The 20,630-nt window shown below is 41.0% G+C and overlaps 1 protein-coding gene and 1 long non-coding RNA gene across 2 annotated transcripts in view; one reads left to right on the top strand and one right to left on the bottom strand.

Moving 5' to 3' along the window:
- LOC141015310 (uncharacterized) overlaps positions 1 to 11,469 on the top strand; it is an 87,082-nt gene extending 75,613 nt beyond the window's left edge. Inside the window, exon 3 of the long non-coding RNA XR_012180553.1 lies at positions 11,390 to 11,469. This is a non-coding gene — a long non-coding RNA (uncharacterized lncRNA). The remainder of the gene's footprint in view (positions 1 to 11,389) is intronic.
- Positions 11,393 to 20,630, bottom strand: part of LOC141015308 (calcium-activated potassium channel subunit alpha-1a-like) — a 90,162-nt gene continuing 80,924 nt past the window's right edge. The window contains exons 24-29 of the mRNA XM_073489300.1: positions 19,343 to 19,473; positions 17,752 to 17,946; positions 16,167 to 16,285; positions 15,816 to 16,037; positions 12,418 to 12,446; positions 11,393 to 11,614 (exon numbers count right to left, since the gene is read on the bottom strand). Coding sequence (XP_073345401.1) covers positions 11,463 to 11,614; positions 12,418 to 12,446; positions 15,816 to 16,037; positions 16,167 to 16,285; positions 17,752 to 17,946; positions 19,343 to 19,473 — 848 coding nt within the window. The 3' untranslated portion in view covers positions 11,393 to 11,462. The remainder of the gene's footprint in view (positions 11,615 to 12,417; positions 12,447 to 15,815; positions 16,038 to 16,166; positions 16,286 to 17,751; positions 17,947 to 19,342; positions 19,474 to 20,630) is intronic.

Here is a 20,630-nt window from a genome sequence, read left to right on the forward strand (position 1 = left end):
CTATTGTATGTAACTGTTTTGAGCATCTAGCTTGCCTTCCGCTGTGAAAAATGGCCTTTTCTCTGAAGACGGAGTCCTTGTGGTTGAGCTGTCTCAATGCCTAATGAATTACAGATGAACGTTGACGCAAATTAATCTCCCAGAAGTCCCTGGGTAATACGGCAACCATTTAAAACTTTAATCAATAACCCTGAAGTTGAAAGCGTGCAGGCGCTGCACTTGTTTGGTCACAATAAACAGAATGCAGACTGCATCCTCCTCTAAATCATGGTGACAAGCACAGTCACGCTAAATCACTGGAAGTGAAAAATAAATGTCTGCATAACTTTATCAGCTGTGCCTCCATGTTTCCTCTGGGAGAGGGAGGATATCAGCAGAAACAACAGTGGAAATGAATGATTTATCGTCTAAACTAATACTTCAGTCCGCTCATATTGGTTGTTTTGTGTAATCTGTGATGAAATATGTACTGTATATAAATATTGAGCAGGCCGCAGGAACATTTCATTAAGTATAACATGCCCTAGTTATGTCTAAATGTTAGTAAGTTTAACTTTGCATTTTATCTTGCCTTGACATCTCTTACTGTGTGTAAACACTGGTCACCATTAAATTACAGTTTATCAAATATGTCAAACTATGGACTTTTGTTATTGTTAAAACAGTTTTATGGATAAATAACATATTTCAACTGTTCAGAAACTAATTTATCATAAACACTTTAAAACTGTGGCTGAATACTGATATTTATTATTGTATAGGATAAAATATGCCAAACAAAATGAAATCATTGTCAGCATTTTAGCGAAATCAGGTGTAGGTGTGCAACTAACGATTATTTTCATTATCAATTACCTGCCAATTATTTTCAGGATGAATTGATTAATCATTTAGTCTATAAAATGTCAGTTTGAATTTGAAAAATGCTCATTACAAATCCCAAAACCCAAAGTGACGTCTTCAAATTGTCCAAAGATCTTCATTTATATCATAAATGACAAAGAATAGCAGCAATTCTCTCCATTACGAAGCAAATGATTATTCAACATTTTATGCTGAAAAATGACTAAAATGATTAATTAGCTATCAAAACAGTTGCCATTTAATTTTCTTTCAATCGACTAATGGATACAGTGAATAAGCTAATCATTCTCGCTCTACTTAAGTGTTATTGCGTTAGTAATAGATCTTTAACCCTTGTTGATTGTTAGCCAATAGCTAGCCTCAGCACCAAGTGTCACATTCTTTGATTGTGTCGCTCCAAATGACCCTGAAAGCCTAAAAAGTAGATTGCGGTATAAAAACGTTCATTAAAGTGACTGTGTTTTTGTCTTCCTGACATTGTTTTTGATATTGTTTGAATATCTTTATTGTTTCTTCCCTATGAATAATACATGTGCTCGACCTGCAATACGTTTATTGTGTAAAAATAAAAGAAAGGACGGATCTGAGTAAAAGTAAAGATGTGTTAAAATTTTACTTTGGTAAATGTAAAAGTCACCAATATGAATAGTACTTGAGTAGTAAAAGTAAAAATAAATGATACATATATTTACATGTACAGTGTGTAGTGGAGGAAAACTTTCAACATTTGTCTCCAAAATGTCAAAGAGTGGAACTATGAAGTAGTAGAAAACGGAAATACTAAGTAAAGTACAAGTACCTCATAATTGTACTAAATGTTCTTAGTTACATTCCATCACTGGTTCAGGGTTTTTATTAAAATGCAAGATTGCAACGTGCACAAAAGATGAGCTGTGTTTCTATTTGCTTTCCTGTACCAACATACACTACAGTGCCAAAATTGCTTCCATGCTAATGCCTCCTTAATTGTCGACAGATGCCCATGAATATCAGGTGAGTGTGTTCCTCTCCTCTCTCACACTGACAGGATAACACCGTCTTACCCTTCTCCTCTTCCTTGTTCTCATAACCGTGGCCCTGATCCCCCTCTCCACCTCAGACAGATGATGTGTAGATGCAAGCTCTGCGTTTCTCTCATCCGTCTCTTCCTCCCACTATCCCTTTCCTGCACTCCATCTTTCAGAACTGTAACCTACGGTCGCCAGCTGTGCAGGGAGCCCCAGAGTGTATTTACGGCGAGCTGCACTTTATCACACACAGCCGCACAGCTGCCAACTTTACTCGGGGCGTACTCTAGCCTCCCTGCCTCTAGACATGTATATATTTTTTTCTTTCTTTTTTTTTTTTTGTGCCCGTGTGATCCTGCACCGCTGCTGCTGCATGCTTCTTTTTCCCCCAGCTGCTGCCCTGCTGGAGAAGGTGGGGTGAACTGTTAATGGCCTGTAGAGTGCAAACAGCGGTGTCGGCCACTGCCACTGGGCCGGCTTACAGCACACCTTCTAGTGAAAACACTCAAACAAACAGCTCCAGTCAGCCTTGGAGAAGAAATTTAAACTCAGAATTTCAACATTTACAATATTAATGAGGAAATAATACAAACTCAGACATATTTATTTTTCTATAACTGAATAATCAAGAAGATAAGGTCCCCAGAACACTGTTTGAAGCTAGAAAGGTGGCAGGGTCCGCCATAGAGGACACACAGTGGACACACAGTGAAACAGTATGAAAATTGTGTTGTCCTTTAAGGTGAGTTTGTTTATTTAGTTTACTCAGTCATTAAACAAAGAGTTTGTTTATTCAGTTTGTTTTGTTGTTAATGAAGCTCTTTCTCTTCTTCCCCAAAACTACATAATGCTCCTTTAACAAGTAAATAATTATCTCATGTAGGATTCAACAGTGCTCTTTTTCTCATCTAAATGATGTGTTGATAGTTGGCGCTCCTCTCTGTTGATATTTTGATACATGTCCCCCATGTTTGGCCCATAACAGCATAAATTTGTCCAGAGTCTGCAGGGGGTCCTGGTGATGAGCTGCCTCCTTTCCCGCCGACCTCTAGTCCCCAGGCGGACAGAGCGGAATACATTCCCCCGCCTCTCTTATAGGGTCCCCGGTGTCCCCCGCAGCCTATCAGGTTGGCGCGATCTCCACCCCCCTCCCCCCCTTCCTCTTAGCATATCAGGAGCCACACATCGTCCGCTGGCGCAGAGCTTTATGCAAGGTGACAGCTCCTCACACTTCAGTGTTCGGATCACCTCAAGTAGCTCAGATATCGGAAAAAATGAGCACACTTCCCGGCGCGGTGACCAAATGTAGATTGACTGAGGGTATCCGCGGGCCGCGGCGCCCCTATCCTCCCGTCCTGACAGAACAGGCCTGCTGGTAACTCTCTACATAAGAGAGAGAGCAAGAGTCTGGAGACACATCAGAGGGGAAAGCTGGCTGCAGACAGAGAGAGAGGTGGGGGCAGGTGGTGGTGGTGGAGCGGAGCGAACACTTTGAAGCCATTGGAGGTGATGTCAAGTTTGCTTAGACTCAAGGGTGGTGTTTGAATATGCCGGCCACTAATATGGCACCAGTATCTCTGTCCTCATCTCTGTTTTCTGTCACTATGTACAATCTGGGCTCGTCTCCTCGGCTCCTGACAATGTCCTTTCACATCATGTTATTGCACACTAGGAGCTGCAGTCAGCAAGCCGTCACTCAGCTTCTTTGTCTGAAAGTCAGGCCCGTTTTTTTTGCCATTAATGCTCTCGGAGTCGGTGACGGGGAATACGCTATCAGGAAATCATTGGCAGTGGAGCTGGTATATCACTAACCGCTCGCCTTATTTACACCACGATGTATCTACATTCTCCTCTATGTGACACGTGGTATTTTGTTCAAGGCGTTGATCTAACCGGCTGCCCTGGAGGTCTTTATGCACATGAACCCAGGTTTTTTTTTTTCTCCAAATAATGTACACATCAGCGCTATACAACCATGTAATTTTCTGCCCTCATCCCCCATTTTCTCCTGAGCTTGTAAATATATTTTACTCCCCCTGGGTTTGTTGTTCTTGGCGTGTTTGTGTCAGGTCAGCTCACCCTGAAACCTTGCCTAAAAATAATTGCACATTTCTTCTAATTGCAAAGTTTATGTTAAAGTCATGGCTCAGCAGCACACCGTCGTCAGCCAGCGGTCTGTTTAAAGAGTATTCAATCTGTCTGTCTAGACAATGTCCTGAAGGCAGAAACATATTTTGAAGGTCAGACTTGAAAAATTGTTCATATCCTGTCTTTTTGTAATGTTAAACAGAGCAGCTTTAGATCACTGGTAATGGATTTTTGTCATGAATGGAAATGTGATTTATGCAGTTTAAAGCAATTTTCAATTAAAAACAGAATTTTAGTTCAAACAGAGCACAATCCTTACTCATACTGTATGACTCCATCGCGGTTTTGCACAAAGGTCGGGTATTCGTTTGTTGAATCTCCACCATTTTTGAGTTTATTCAGTCGGTTGTTCGCTGCGGATAAAATCAGCCGTCACTTTGTGGCCACGGAGCAATCAGACACAGCCCTCCAGTGTCTTCAGCTGACTCTTCTGGCCCTGTCAAGTCCTCCTTCAATCTGGGAGTCTGAGCAGTCGCGTGGAGGTTGACATGATTGCCTTTAAGCAGCCCCTCTTAGCCAGTGACACACAGCTGCAGCCAGGCACCTCTTCTGACAGTAAGAGCACCATGATGGATTGCCTTGCCAAAACTGCTGATCAAAGAAGGTCAAAGTTCGGATGTGTGTCTGGCTGCGCGAGGCGTGTGCAATCACCAGAGATGGCTTTTCCCTCAAACATCCGAGCGCACGGCTGAATTTTTATTTCGCTGATAGCTGCCTGACTGAGCTGCGGAGTAATTATGTCATTAATTATCAGGAATTTATCAGATAATAAAAAAAGATAAAAAGCCCATGTGTCAAGAATATTTGAGTTTATCGATCCGGAGGGTTCAGCCGAGCCTCAAAATCATAATAAAGTACAAGCTTCATACTTGACACTAAGCCAATATTGCAGCAAATACGGCATGGCCAGTATTCATACGTACATTAATACACATAAAATGCCATCTTTGGGCTGCGGGAGCGCTCTGCTGAAAAGAGCAGACGTTTAAAAGTTTCTGACATGTGTCGCACTACCATTGAGACACTGCCACTGATGTAGGTGGAGATGACAGCGGCCCGGCCATTGAAGATGGCTCTGGGACATACCAAGTTTGGTATGTGTCAGCTCTCATTGTTGTCAGGAGGCATCCTAAGTGAAGTCGGAATATGTAAACAGCATCATTAAAAGGGGAATTCATATGAAGCAGTTGGAGGGGTGGAGTGACGGAGGATGTTCGTGATGTTTGCTTGCGCTCGCCAGAAAACACTTAACAAAATCAGATACCATCAACCATGTAAAGACTGGAGTTTATTAACAAGCGTGCATTAGTGGTTTAGATATACTTGCGAGACAGATGAGGGTCTGGCCATGCAGGAAATAACGGTTTCAGAAAGTTAGAGGAAAGTCAGACACGGCTCCGCCAATTGGAGGGCTTTGCGTCGTTCTTATGAAGCATACTGGCACCTTAAATATATATAAAAAAAAAATGTGTGTGAGTGTTCAATAGATAATACACATGACCTAACAAGAGCAATTTTACAATTTGGGGCTTTAAGCTAACTTGATTCAGGAGGAAATGAAGCGGAGTGAAGCGTCCCTATCTAAAGATCCTGGCTGGAGTGGGGAGACTTCTGCGGTCGAGGTGACTAAGGAGTCTTATTTCTGGGCCAGATTCACATTAGCGACATTTATCATTGAGAGGGAAGATGGTATAATTAGCTTGTCAGTCTACTTTAGGCTGAGCTGGCGCTCTTTGTGAAGAAGAATGGACTGCGAGCCCAAGGAGCTGACAGCCAGTCGATAATGTGGCAATTAATGTCATAAATAATTCTAAAGCCAATTATATTAAAATGGACCTCACCCTCTAAAACAGCACTTTATTTCCTATCATTTTATGATGTGTTGGGTATCAAACAGCAGGAGCAGATTTCCTTCTTTATTTCTACATATGGCCGACATATGGCGAGGCCATAATGTGAGGCATAAAAATCAGAAGGGCCATGCAGGAGATTTATGTGTTGATTTAGTTTGCTTTTGACTTATGAATGCCTTACTTATTGCCGAAGCATCACCTGCGGTAAAAGGCAAATACAACGTGTGAAACCACTTTTAATCAAAATGATATTGCCTCGGTGTTGCGAGCTACATAAAATGTCTCCAGCTCTTAAAGAATGTGAGTAATTTAATGGCAGTAGTGGTTAAATATATCAAATGCTCCTTCTGGCCTTGGGAGGGTCAAGCCCAGTGTGATATATAGAGAAGACTGTGATGGCTGAAGGTCGTGTCAGCTTCTTCTGCATAATGCATGAATCCTGTAACTCTCTCTGACTCCAATCTTCTGAACCTGAACCTTGGGATGAAAATTTTACTAAGTAAATCAGCGAGCATGCTGGCATTTCTATTAACCTCCAGTGTGGAACTGACAGAAACATGAATCACAGTAAATAATATCTTGCAAATTGTAAATCATGTTTACAACTTGTGCTCAGAAGTGATGTTATGGGATAGTGCCATCTGTTTGCTGTTTGTTACCGCTAATTTCTTTTGCACGGAAGCAAACGAGAGGCTGTTTTTAATGTGCAAGATTACAATTTAGCAAAGCACGAAACACTGATTACTGATGCTGAACAAAATTACCTTTACTGCGAGCATTTATTTCTTCCAACAACCGACAAAAATGTGTTTAACATTTTGCATTTTTATCGAAACATTTGCTCCTAACAAGAGCAACAGATGGCATTTTATCAAAGTAGCAGCATTCTGTTGTTATACAGGTTATATTTTGTTTTTGATGGGTGGTATTTCCCACTTCAAAGATGAAAATAGCCGAGAGCTTTGATTTATGCATGCATGGAGTGAAACAAAAGAAAGGGAAATGTTGACCTTTACAGGGAACATAAAGGGTCAGTGCGGCAACTGCGCCTCACGGGCAAATTGCCTCCCAGTGCCGGCAATCTGTCCTCACAACGGGCATGAAATTCTTATCTTTTGCCATTTGTTTTCTTTTCCTTTGAGAGGCAGCAACTATTAAAAAACAGGAACAAATGAAGCCGTAGTGATGGAAATGTGAAAAGCAAAGTTTTTTCTGGATTTAAATCAGATTCAGAGAAATATTCAAGTAGCGGCGCTGAGAATCCTCACTTTTTCTTTTCCACGCTGCGTGCGAGTCTACAAGCTCTCCTGCCCTCCTTCATTTCTGTATCAAAGGGTAAACTAATGCAAAATGTATATGGCCCTTGGCACAAAAGATGGTGGTGCAGCTCGGTACAGGAAGATCTGTGTGCTAAAAGCTTGAAACATCTGTGTAAACACATGGCCTTTTTCCAACCATGTAGACAATGTTCTCATAGCCTTAAGATAGATGTCCAAGGCAATATACCTTGCCCCGGGGCCATGCTGGAATGGCTTTGAACATCTGAAAAACCTTGAGCTTCAAGCAATATCCACTTTCAATATTCCAGCTTGACAGCAAAGCGGAGAAGAATTCAACCCATGGCTTTTATTTGACTCTTTGTTGTTCTTAGCATCGGATCGATCGTACCAGTGAGGAGTGGATATGATAAAATACATACGTATTAATGATGCAGTCATAACTTATGGTTGTTTTTTTGCCAGAATACTTTCAAATTTAAAGGATTTTCTGTAAAACGGTGTTTGGAAAGGCAAACAGAAAAACTAAACAAAAGAAAGAGGAGCTTCTGCCTTTGTTGTTGTTCTTTAATTCTGTTAATAGCCCAAGGTAAAGATTTATCTGCTCTTGTCAATTTACCTCAGCCTCAATATAAAGCACCAAGGTCACTTTTTCCTTGCCTGGCCCACAGGATTAAATTGTCATGTCACTCTAATAGGCAGCACAGGGAATCATTAGTCCAGCTCAGCTGCCTGACTGATAGGCATTTCAGTCCAATCATGGGAGTGTGCCGCCACAGGCCAGCCAGTATTGACACTGTGTCAGGACTGAGAGGGGACGCCTTAATCAGCGAGGACACTCTCAACATTGATTTGACAAGCTGCCGTAATGACCCCCTTGTTTTGGTAAAGGATCACTGTTTATCCAGGCTGGCATTGATGCACTTGGAGTGCTGCATTGTCATGGAAACTATTATCACCAGCCAAGCCTGTGCAGCTGGACAAGAGTTGTGTTCAGACTAGAGGGAACCGTGGATGTGTGTGTTTGTATGTGTGTGTGTGTGTGTGGCACAGCCCAGCGTGAGCGGTCGCTACATGTAGTTACTGCAGACAACTGCAGGTTTCAGAGCTCGACATTCACCAAGATACATTTTAATTACTGGACTCTGATATCATAAAACTATATCTCATATTACTCCATTTTAATCAAGCTTCACTACCCTAATTTAAGTCTGAATAGAGAATGACAGCTGCAACAAGAGGTCGCTCTGATGTTAAGTCTTTATGATATACAATGCTGCCGTTCTGTGAAACGTCATTCAGTGATCTCTAACGCATCAGCAGACTGACGGGGCCTTTAAAACACTTGTTAAAAGCCCTCTAATGGCTTTTACATTGTCAACAATAAAACTGTAGACAGCAGTTGTTTCAGTTGAACAGCTGGTTCAGTTCTACAGCAGTTACAGTTTAACTGTATTTTCACATCCGGCCTTGTGTTCAGTTTCTGACCAAACAAATATTAAATGGCTTGTTTTAGCCCTTATTGAAGCATTTTCTGCACATATTCCTCAATTATAGCTGTTTTCTGTCGATTTTTTTACTTATTTTGCTTGCTTAACATGCTAGCCATCATTCTAGCTGGCTGAATCTTTGCTTCTCTCTCATTTCTTAAATCAGTGAATAACTGTTCCTGTTATGAGCTTTCACGTGATATTGGTTCATAATTAAGCTTAATTAAACATAATCTTACACCGTGCATTCATAGTACTTTATTTAAAACCCCTAAATGAATACACATTTCCTTATAGTTGATATATACAGTAATTAGTGTATATTGGTGTGATGGTTACATGTGTTTGTTTACTAAGAAGGTGACACTGCCGCTGGCAGGAGTATCAGGGAAATCAGCGGTCTCTGTGCGAGGTGTTAGTCTGTAAATATTATTGGCATGCTGACAGTCTCCCACAGTGCCATGTGGTGTAAAATCATTAACAAGCGACATGATGGGCCCTCTCCATCCCCAAGGTGAGAACGTGAAGTGTGGAGAGTGCTTTTATCAGTCATTATCCAGAGGGTGTACCGAGGTGTCACATGATCAGTCTGGCAATCAGAAAGCACCTTATGTCATCATCACTGCAGAATACTTTATATATAGTCGCTCTTTGATAGACAGACGTGTTAAATGTGGCCTAGAGCTGCTGTGTAGTGATGTTTTCTCTTTGCTGAAACACACGTCCAAGCCATTCATGTACTTCCTAGCAAAGTCTGAAAAAATAAAAGACACAACACAATGTAGAACACCATACATCAGCTTTTAATTTGTGAAAATACAAAATGAAATCATGTACAATTTATGTACAAGCCTATTTGTACAAGACAATAAACTGTATTTATTATTGGGTAATATGACATAGTCAGAAATATCAACTTAGCACGGTCATTGTGTCCACAAGTGAATGTGCTAAACAAAAAAAAAATCACAAAATAATACAAACTAGACTGCAATGCCGAGTGTCTCTCAACCCCACAGGTACTGTAAAACAAGAATATCTGTCAAACAAGAACACACTAGAAAGAAATATCTTACATTAAGCTTTACAGATTTCTTCGAGAGTACATAAAAATGAATTGCTATCAGCCTCTGCTAATTTAAAAAATAGTTTTTAAGACTTCAAATTATTTACTACACTTCTAGTTATCTCCAGGGAACAACAGCCTCATTAACGATTCAAAACAATGGTCTCAGATGGAAAGCAAAGAGGAAAGCAACATTTCTCAGTCTCACAGCAAAATTAAAAATTTGTTTAAATCCAGTTTCAACTCGAAGCCTCTTTTCGCAGTAGTGGGTCTTCTGGAGTCCTCCGTTGGCTTTAGCACTGCCTGGCACATCACCGGCACTGAGGGACGGACGGTTTGGATGTTCTCCGTGCCAGTAAAAATGTCACAACCTCTCTTTTCATATGCAACATGAATCCTCAACTAGACTGTGACACATCCTCTGTGGATTTTATAGATTGCTTGTGTAGTTTTTTTTTTCCACCTCTTCTTTCCCCTTCATTGATTCTGATGTAAAGTGACAACAGTGCCAATATAGCTTTGTTGTATTATTTGAATAAGACAGGATTAATAACCACTCTTGGCTCGTTCAAACGGAAACAAATGATCTCTGCGTCATTAGACGTTTGTTTTATGAATACATCAGGTATGATATTGATCACAGAACATAAAAATAGCCAAAAAACACTTCTTATGATAGAGCTGTTTCTCCAGTATCTTCAAAATAAAAGCATGAATGTATTTGATTATGGCATTAAGATTGGTCATGGAGTACATACAGTACAAGCGCTTTATGGCCTCCAAGACAATCCTGTGTCAGGCAGTGCTTACAGCCAAAGGAGGACCCAAAGAAGCCCACTTTATGCGATATGTGGCTTTTACATTCACTCATTCCCTACAGACGTATCATACAGCATTGGCTTTGCTCTATATGGCGTCATTTTATTTGAAACTATGCAAGATTTTTGGTTATTGTTAACAAAACAGCTCTATCATATTTGGCTTACGACAAGAAAAAAAAGAAAAGAAAAAAAATATATTCTTAACGTTTTACCCCTGGAGAAACTTTGCAGACACTTAAAAAAGCTTTACTCAATAAGATTTCTGGGGTTTTTGGACATTGCAACCAAACAGCGACATGAAAACATTGATAACAAACAACTCAAAAAGGCAAAGATAAGACAAATATAATTGGATAGAGATAAGGCTGGAGCCAAATGCCATTTACACATGGACACTGGCCATCTTAACTGTCACAAATGTTGTGAATTAGCTCCAAATGGCAAAGGAATCACTGAGAGTCAGTCACTTACAATGCCATTGTGGTGGGATCGCAGCTGGATGTAAAATACACATTTTTTAACATACTGTACAGAGTAAATCTGCAACACTGGGTGAAGTAAATGCAGTAGTAGTAGTAGTTGTTCATCAACAGCTAAAAAGGCAACTTTTACAATTGCGAAACTTGATCCAGTTATCATAATAAGTCCTCTTCGAGTGACCCTCATTCCCCAAAACGGAGCAAAAAAAAAGTCATGGAGTCTGGTCACCACTACAGATTAGCTGCGCAAACTAACATTTGACTATGATTGTCTTCATGAGTGATTCTAAATCGGCTTGTACAATAAGCTATAGCTGCAGAGTTGATGAGGAAAAGCAGTATGGTTCTTCTCTTCTAACGTCAATTGATGATTTGTGTCCGCAGGTGAGAAGAAATCCCGAGTGTGACGCCTCGACGATGAGTCCTCTGGGAGTCCAAAGCGTTCAGGTGTCGCCACTCAGCACTCGTCCTCTGCTTCTCTGATGGGAGGAATCAAGCTGCTCGTGGATTTATACTGACTGACTTGGTTGACGGCGAGAGTATTCACAGGCTTGATCTGTATGGTCCTCAGGTGGGTATTCTCTGGCTCATCTGTAAACCATGTCTTTTCTGAGAAGGAGCCAAAATCATACAGAGACAAAGAGGGACAGGAAACAGTTAATGCTACAGCTTTCAGTGTTTTCAGTGCACACAGAACATTTGGGAGGACATTTTAAAAGAAACAATTGTTTGGATTTGTAGAAAGAAATTCTGACATGATAAAAATATGCTCCAAGATGTGTGTTTTTTTTTTAATGGAAGGTAAGTATCACCTCAATGTCCCTTTTCACCTCTGTAATGTCACTCATCTCATGTTTTTTGAAGCATGCTGTTTGTTGGGTCAGCAGACATGCAGATCACCAGTCAAACAAAATCTGTTTCCACTGTACCAAATTACAAGTTAATACTTTTAACTTCACAAGTTTTAATCTCTTCGAGGGGCTTCAGGCTTTTGGCTTGATGCAACTCTCTTTTCTTATAGGAAGGGAAATAGATAGTCTGGCATAATATATCGCTGGTGGTGATTCATCCAGTTGGCAATGTCCGTGGTCATGCATTTTCATCAACATGACTTAAGGCTGTGGTTCTACAGTACATTAAAATAAATGCCAGCAGATACATGTTGCCAATAATAAAACATCAAACATCACTCGCTGCAGAGTAAAGTGAAGTGGCATCAAGCCATTAAGTCACACATTCTACGGTCAAACCTACAGTAAGATGTACTGCATAGGTCATAACCATGCGGTCCTGATGCAGCCATTTGGAAACACTAAACTACTTGGCTTTCATTCAGAGGGCAAAATGTCAGCAAGGACACGACCGTGTTCAATGCATTATTTAACATCATGCATAATCATTCACTTCCATACCTTGGCCCACTCTATTCATCCTTGTTGCACTTTGGAAAAAGAAAGTAGTACACTAAATGTAAGCTAAATGGGAATATGACCATTAATAACAGAGAGTGCACAGCATGATGATCAGAAGGTATAAAAACAGCAGATGCTCTCATTACATATGGATGTAGAGTAGGTTAAACAGTAGGGTGCGACCAACAACTTAACAGAAGCTAAAGAAAAACAGAACATGTATCATGTCAGAAAATCTTTTAGGTGCCGTTACTGTGCATCTGTAGCATGTGTAAAGCAGCCATATTGTATCCATGCCTTATGCAGCTGGAAGGATGATGTCCATGTTTCAGATGTCATTCAAAACCCAATGAGCAGCATGCAGTTAACATACCAAATATGTTATATAATAAAAAAAAAACAAAGAGGGCTCAGCCACTTAATATAGAACAAAAATAATTTCTGTACAATGTAAATGTTTCCGATTACTAACCATAGAATGCTCGTAGTATTCATTCAGCAGCTGGGAAAACGTAACATGTGCTCATTCTTTTTTTGAATGAACAATTAAAGAATATTTGAATGTGAATTTTCTCCCATTGCAAAAATATTTCAGAAAATGTTTGGAGAATTCATACCTGCACCAATTCTGCAAAATCCTCACAATGTGTTAATGATGAAACACAGTTAGATATTTGTAAGTGACAGACAATAACGCTTACTAACACACAGTGGCCATGATTTTTGGCAAAAACCTACATCCTGTCTGGAATGAGTTACGGTGATTTAAATTCATCACATCCAACCATGGATAGTGGTTGGGTTCTCTCCTTTTCTGGAGTTGTCCAGGGTTAGTGGCTCCCAGTGAGATCGGTGATACTCAACGACCTCCAGCTGGGCACCACTATGTCTGAGTTTTCCCCGAAAGTTAGAGCGCTGCCACAACATGACGACATTCTGCAAATATTAAGGCTTGTTGGGTTGGCTGTCGCTGAGCCTAATCAGAAGGTAGCTGATTCCATCCCTGGCCCCTGCAGTCAACATGTTGAAGTGTCCTTGGGCGGGATACTGAACCCCAAATTGCTCCCGTTGGCTGTTCCATTGGTGTGTGGATGTGCGTATGAATGTTGTTATTGGTCCTGATGAGCAGGTTGCACGGTAGCCTCTGTCACCAGTGTATGAACTGGTGAATGCCATTGGGGGGGACTAGAAAAGTGCCTTATAAACGCAGTCCATTTTTACCAGTCTAGCTTTTCTCTAGCTTGTCTCTGGTTTGGGTACTATATAGGATGCTATGAGAAGACTCCATAATTTATTTATTTTTATTTTTTTCTTGAGGACTTGACAGCTGAGGTTGGAAAACTGGAGTGAGGTTATTAGAAAGATCTGCCTGCCTGATCATAACCTGGTTAGTGGTTTGTTATTGGACTTCTATGCTAGTCAAAACAAAACATGTTTGCCTGTTGGGCTGTCAATGTCTCCAGAACACCTTAGACCAAAGATCAATCATCGACTTTGTTTGGTCAGCTAATGTATGTCTTAGATGACCAGGTGAGGAGAGGCGATGGTGAATTGGAAACATCTGGCTTACTTTCCACAAAGTCTGACCGGAGAAATGCTTTCCTGCATCCAGAGGGGTGGTTGGAGGCCATGTCCAAAGCATCCATTGCAGAAACTGCTCCATTTAGAATTACTGCCAAGTCGCTGGAGCCTGTTGCAGAGCCCGCCATTGAACGCCAATGGTAAAGGAGGCTTTTCAGGCTTGGTTGGCTCAGTGAATTTCTGAGTTAACAGACAAACATTATGAGGCTAGGAGGACTGTAGCTTCTATAGTTGCAGGTCCAAAAACATGGATGTGGGAGGAATTTGGGTAACAGACTGTTCGCAGCTCGACTCAACTCAAGCTCTTGTTGAGCTGTGGAAGGAAACTTTGAGGAACTCACAAACCCAAATTAAATCTTGTGAGGAGGCAACGTTATTAGCCTTGCTCATTGCAGAAGATTCTGAATGCTTTGAATGCGCATCTTCACTGTCATGTGGCACTTTGGGACAGTGTCTACGGTCTGGTAGATTGTGGTTCCCCTGTTTGAAGTAGGTGATTTGAAGGTCTCTGAAGGAGACAAACTCTTGCGAGAATACTGAAGACGTCAATGGAGCTTGCAGATTATGTTCTACAGATGTAGCTGAGGAGTATTGATGGTGCGGTTTGATGACTTCAGGACTGGATCTCTGCCTTTTTGCTGATGATGCAATCCTGTTTGCTTCTTCGGACCATTACCTTCAGTAAACACTGTGACACTTTGTGAAGAATAAGCTTGTATAGCCAAACACTGACTAAAATGGCTTGAAAAAAGTTTAACAAATATGAAATAACATTTTACTGTGACATTCACATTTGAAGACAATGTTATTATAATGGTGGTGCAACTTTATTGATGACTGTAACATCTTCAACTTGCACTTATCTTGACATAATTGATAGTTCATGGTGGCAAATAACATTTAAGTATAGCATTTGAATGTTGATGGAAATCAAAAGGCATTAAGAGGACATGGAGTTCAGTATTTCATAGACACAATATGAACTTTTAAGACATATAAAGTGCAGTTCAAGTACAATAAGATTCAGCTTTGATTTAAAGAAAAGAAGAAGAAGTTTCAAAAAAGCAAAACTTGAAATTCTATAAGTAGGAGAGACCTCATGACTTTTTATCACAGAGGTGAGAGTTAACACAACAAGTATGAGTAAAACTCAGGGTCTTTTGCGTTAAGGGCCCAACACTAGACACCGAATTGATCTCAGTTGAAGAAACATAGCCCTTGTTTACAAGTGTGTATGTCTCGAAGCTTACAATAAACAAAATGTTATCGGTTGATTAAGATATCTTGCTTTAACTACACAGGGCTTTTAGGTGGGTTTCTAAAACAAGAAAGGGCCTTTTGTGGACAGTGAAAAACAAGAAATTCTGTGTTACATATAGACACAAAAAATGTAATTAGAAATTAATTAATTACCCTGCTGCTCAAGAATGGAGGAATAACGTACAACTGTGATCAAAGTTTCCTGTAGTTCTTGGCATAAAAAATGTACAAGAATGGAAACATTCAGAATCACAGTAACAACCAATGGTTGGAAAGAAACGCCAATAAAGTGCTCACTGTATGGCGGCCCCCAAGAAAGACAGAAGCCCTTTGTGGTAGCCTGCTTTGCCCTGCGGTGGTAAAGGGGCAAACCACACTGAATGCAAACTAAGACATACAATAAACAAACATACACATTCAGACAAACAAACACACATTGACATCCAGACATGTTACAGTCTTTGGACCCTGCAAATGGACACACAGGACGCACAGCAACTTTTGGCAGGCACTGTTCACGGACAAAGACAGTCAGAGAGCTTTAGAGGGGCACATACTTTTGTTTGTCTCGTGAGTCCCTGCTTTTGTTGCGGTTGGTGCGGTTGGTGGTTGGGATAGAGTGGACGGAGGAGCTTTTTTTGCTCGAGGAATGGGACGAATGTGAAGAGTGGGAGAAGCTGGTTCGAGACTGGCCGGCGTTGTGGTCAAACTGCATCAGGCAGAATATCAGGTCTGAGGGCACCAGCTCAAACGCATACGGCGGATTGGTTATGACATACCTAGAGGAGAAAGGGAACAGATGGGAGGCCAGTTCTAAATTTAGTGCAGGCAAGGGTGAGTTTTTAAAGCCTTTTCGTGGCTTATTTTTTGAGCATCTCAATGCAAGGACACATGAGGTCTGTACTCACCGTTTGGTACATTGGCTTTGAGAGTTGAGATGTGCGTCTCGTAACCGATAGATGCCAAAGCACAACATGTTGTACGTTTTCAGGGCTTTACAAAATAGGTCACCATAACAACCACCATCCTGCAAGACAGTGACACAAAAACATGCTCACACTAACAGTGGGAAGGTCAAATGTTTTTGTCAAAAGAATAATGTCAAAATGCTTCACTCCAGGTTGAAAGTCGTATAAAAGTAGGAAATCGTTATTATTTCACCACTTTCTGTGTAATCAGAAACCGAAGAGACAATGGAGAGTGAAAACCCGGAGGGACATCAGGCCATTTATAAGGCAAAACACTTATTTGATCACCCAATTCCTACCATGCAACAGCTAATGTTAGCATCAACGACTTCCGAACTAACGTTACCATTTACACGATACGATAGCCGAAAAGTAACTCTAAGCTTTTGTTTACCTCTTCAGTAACTCTGTCTGATTTAATGATGTTGACATTTTGTGCCAAAAGGGGGGAAAGTGGGAATTGAACTTTTTAGATTTAGGAATCAATGTATTGATTGGGAGATGTCCTCTGTGACTCTCTTAGCCTAAGTTGTGTGGAAGTTGTGTGGAAGTTGTGAGGAAGTTGTGAGGAAGTCAGATGAAAGTCAGCTGTCTTACATAACATTAAAGGGCCATTGTTCTGGGGTATACATGATCATCACCTTAATGTGTGACTCATGAAGTCAGCCTTGTCATGAGGTCTGCATCTGTTGTCCTGTTGTTAGCTCATAGTATATAAGTTAAGACAATCTGAAGAGAACACTATGCTTTGGTTTTCTCCCCATACCGCACGTATTGAAGAGATCTGATTCATCGCACCTTACCATCTCAAACTTTAATGATGAGAATTTCCCTTTTACATGTGCGATCCTAAGAGCAGCGTACTAGGGGGAAAGGCTTTCTAGCATATTCTGGCAACGCCTAGGTATTTTTTCAAAGTCGCACAGATAAACTTGGCTGTACCACTTTCTGGTGAGACTGAGCCTTAAGATCTTTGCTGTACCAAAGGTCTACTACACTGATTAAAGTTGGGCTATTTCTTATGATGAACTACAGAGCTGAAGTGTGAGTGTTGGAAACTCAACATATAATAGTGCTTAAAATGAAAATTCACTGACATGCAATCACTTAAATCAGCTATATTATATTCAATATACATATGTCTATGTGGATTTTAATTATATTACCTATGTCTATATGGATTTTATTCATATTACATTTATTTCAAACATCATTACGGGCTACTATCATCTGCAACTGACACTCTGCAGTCCATAAACTACATGGCTGACATCTGATACCGTATGAATGTATGAATATGAAATGTAATATTGCTGGGTCTTATTTAAGGATGACTGGATTTGATTAAAACTCTGCATTTCATTGTCACAGCACTCACTTATTTTTGGACACACAGTCCCTGTTACTTATCTCAACTCTGAATCAGCCGTCCCTGTTAGTCTGGATCCTTCCACTAAAGCCAGCTTCCACAACACAAGCAGACAGAGATGTGCTTAGCCCTTGGGTGACAAGATCAGTCACTTACCCCAAGGTCAGCAAAGGGCCCGTCGTACAAGGCCAGCTGTGCCACGCGACACCTGTCCCTGTTCGCCAGCGTTTGTGGCGTGCTGTAGCCGCCCCGTAATGCATTCTCCTCTGCCAGCAGCCCCTCCAGCTCCGGCGTGGCCCCGCCTGTTACCAGCGTCCGGATCAAGGTGAGGATATTATCATTGAAGTATGTCTGAAGGAATGAAGGTAGGGAGGGGGTAAATCCTTAAGCAAATGCCAGCAAAGTCACAACTCAAAGTGCCAGTCAGGTCGAATGGCGCTATCTAACCCTGCCCCACATTGCTTTGCATGTTGAATGAAAAGACAGGAGACTCCAATTACTTCAGGTTACTCTCAGTGCCATCAGAGAGAGACACAGTCATGCTATCTGGGCATTTCTCACAGTTTAACAGAAGACAATTATGCAAAAAACCTTCAATTCACATTAAGCCTGCAGATACACTTTCACCCAGTGGCGTTGTTCTCTTTTTAATCCCAACAAGTTACCTCTTTGTTGATTCTGAGAAGGCCAAATATCTGCCCCTTCTCTTTGCACCGCAGTCTCTCGTCTCCCTCTGCTTGTACAGCACCGTGACATCTCCCTTGGCTGCTGACAGCACTATTGACTAAAATGATGGATGAGGGCTGTCCATTAGGTAGCATTACCTTTGTCTAGACTGGAGCGCACTTGAAGGCAGCTTTGTTCTAACCTCACTCAAACTGAAAGGCAGACAAGTGAAGCCATCATGCGCAGTACAAGTTCCAGTCTTGTCATGTATTGTTTTTTAATGTGAGCAGAGAGCGTTTACATTTTTGGAGGGGATAGAGGTATTCTGTTACCGGCCCTCGTATCAAAACACAAGTTTTCCGATCGCTGACAGATTGTATGTGTCACTGCACAAAAATCTCTAGCATAAGCTACTATAAAGGCTACAGTAATGAGTCCTACAACCAGGAAATCAGTTAGCATGTTTGCACTTCCAGTTCCCTCGTCTCAAAGTCAAAGGGTTTTTTCAGTGGGTTAAATGCCTATGCTCTGAGCTCCCAGTTCGGACAGCTAGATGCACCACTAACTAGCAGAATATGAATTAGACAGCTGGCCGATTCTTACGTATTGCACCTTTAAATCTCCCACAATTGAATCATAATAAAGCGCTTACATGTCTTAAAAACAGCAGTTGCTAACAAGTGGCTAAATGTGACTACAGAAGTTGTCGGGGACATTAAACATCATCATCATCTACTCACCAGTCCGTCTTTACAGGCCGACTCCAGTTGCAAACTATCCTGACTCTAACTTTACAATGTGTAGATTGATCAATTTATTAAAAACATGTTAATTGTGTAGTAAGACGCTTAATGGTGGTGACACTGAAGTCATGCAACTGCAGTGTAGTTTGTTTACAGCTTAACATTGGCTTTTTACTTCTATTAATTTATTTTTTGGCGATATTCAGAAATCCAATTAAAAAATCTCATAGGATTTTTGATGAGGGAACCAAAGCGATGCTAACTTCCGGGTTAGCGTACAGAAATACGACATCCCTACAGCACTCTATTATCAGCAAGCTAAATGGAATCGGACTTACAGCACTCATTAAGGAATCCAGCACACTGACTGCGAAGGCCGTCCCACAGGCAAAAGGCTGAGTGAGGTATAACTCTGTGTCTGGGTCGTCATCGTCATCTTGGTCCAAGAACTGCACATTTGAGTCATTCACTACGGGGATAAACATGTTAATTACTTCCATTTTCTGCACTACAATCTACAAAGATTTCATGTTTTTTTGTGATTTAAAAAGCATGGATTGTGTGTTCAAGCATACATCAGGCAAAGACTCGATTCATGTGAAGAGGAGGACACAGAAGAACAGTGGTTGTGAACAACAGTCAGTAGCTGCAGATATGGATTGTATTAGAAATCCGTGTGAGGTTTGACAAATTCTTTTAATTTCCTCTTTCCAAATTTTGCCAAAATTGTCGTTTCTTTTAAGAGGCTGAAATGAAACCATGTCTGGTATTTGTGTTCGGCCTTGTGGCCAGCTTGCCTCTGCCACATTCCATATCCAGGCCATTCATGCACACACACTCATGACACCATGCATATTGTCAAAGCTCCAGGCCTCGAGTCAAAGTCCTCCTAAAGTCAATATCAGTAACACCAATATGCCATTGTTTGTCTTGCAAATCCAAGACAGAGCTTCCAATTACTTGTACTCGCATGTCAAAACAAATGAAAGTATCTCATTGCCCCAGAACCTTCTTTGAAGAGGTCTTTGAGCACAAAAACACATGCAGTAGCTGGAAGAAAGTAATGATGTAAAAATTTAGTTCGAGAACCGCTACTTCTGTGAGGACAGAAATAAATGTCAGTCATATCGACGGGGCTGAGATGAAAGACGGGCACGGGCCAGAGAATGTGATCCGACAGAAGATGCTATGAAAACAGCCACAAGGACTTCTGAGGGATCAAAGGCCTTGTAATTCTTAGAAAAATAAAAGGGAAAAATTTTGCTTTGAGATAAGGGGCCAAAACAAGACAGGCAATTTCAACCAGAACCAAGGGTAAAATGTGCTCAAAGTGATGCCATGGGAATGGACTGAGCCTCTTGTGCAGCGAGAGAAATCAAAAGGAAGCTGATATGGAGGCAGCGGCAGTTACAACACTGCAGTACAGGACAGAGGCACTTCTTACCCAGCTCAGTTATCATTTGTATGCTGGTCCCACTGCTTTTATCCTGACTGAATGAAATCACAGGCAGTTTTTTGCCTGGCTTTGCTAATGGCGCTAGACAAGTGTTGAGGAAAAACAGTTACTGGAGCATGTCAACAAGGGACAAAATAAACATAAATACTCCACTTTTAGTACGGTTAATC

Source organism: Pagrus major, chromosome 20 (genome assembly GCF_040436345.1).
Source record: "Pagrus major chromosome 20, Pma_NU_1.0".
Taxonomy (NCBI): domain Eukaryota; kingdom Metazoa; phylum Chordata; class Actinopteri; order Spariformes; family Sparidae; genus Pagrus; species Pagrus major.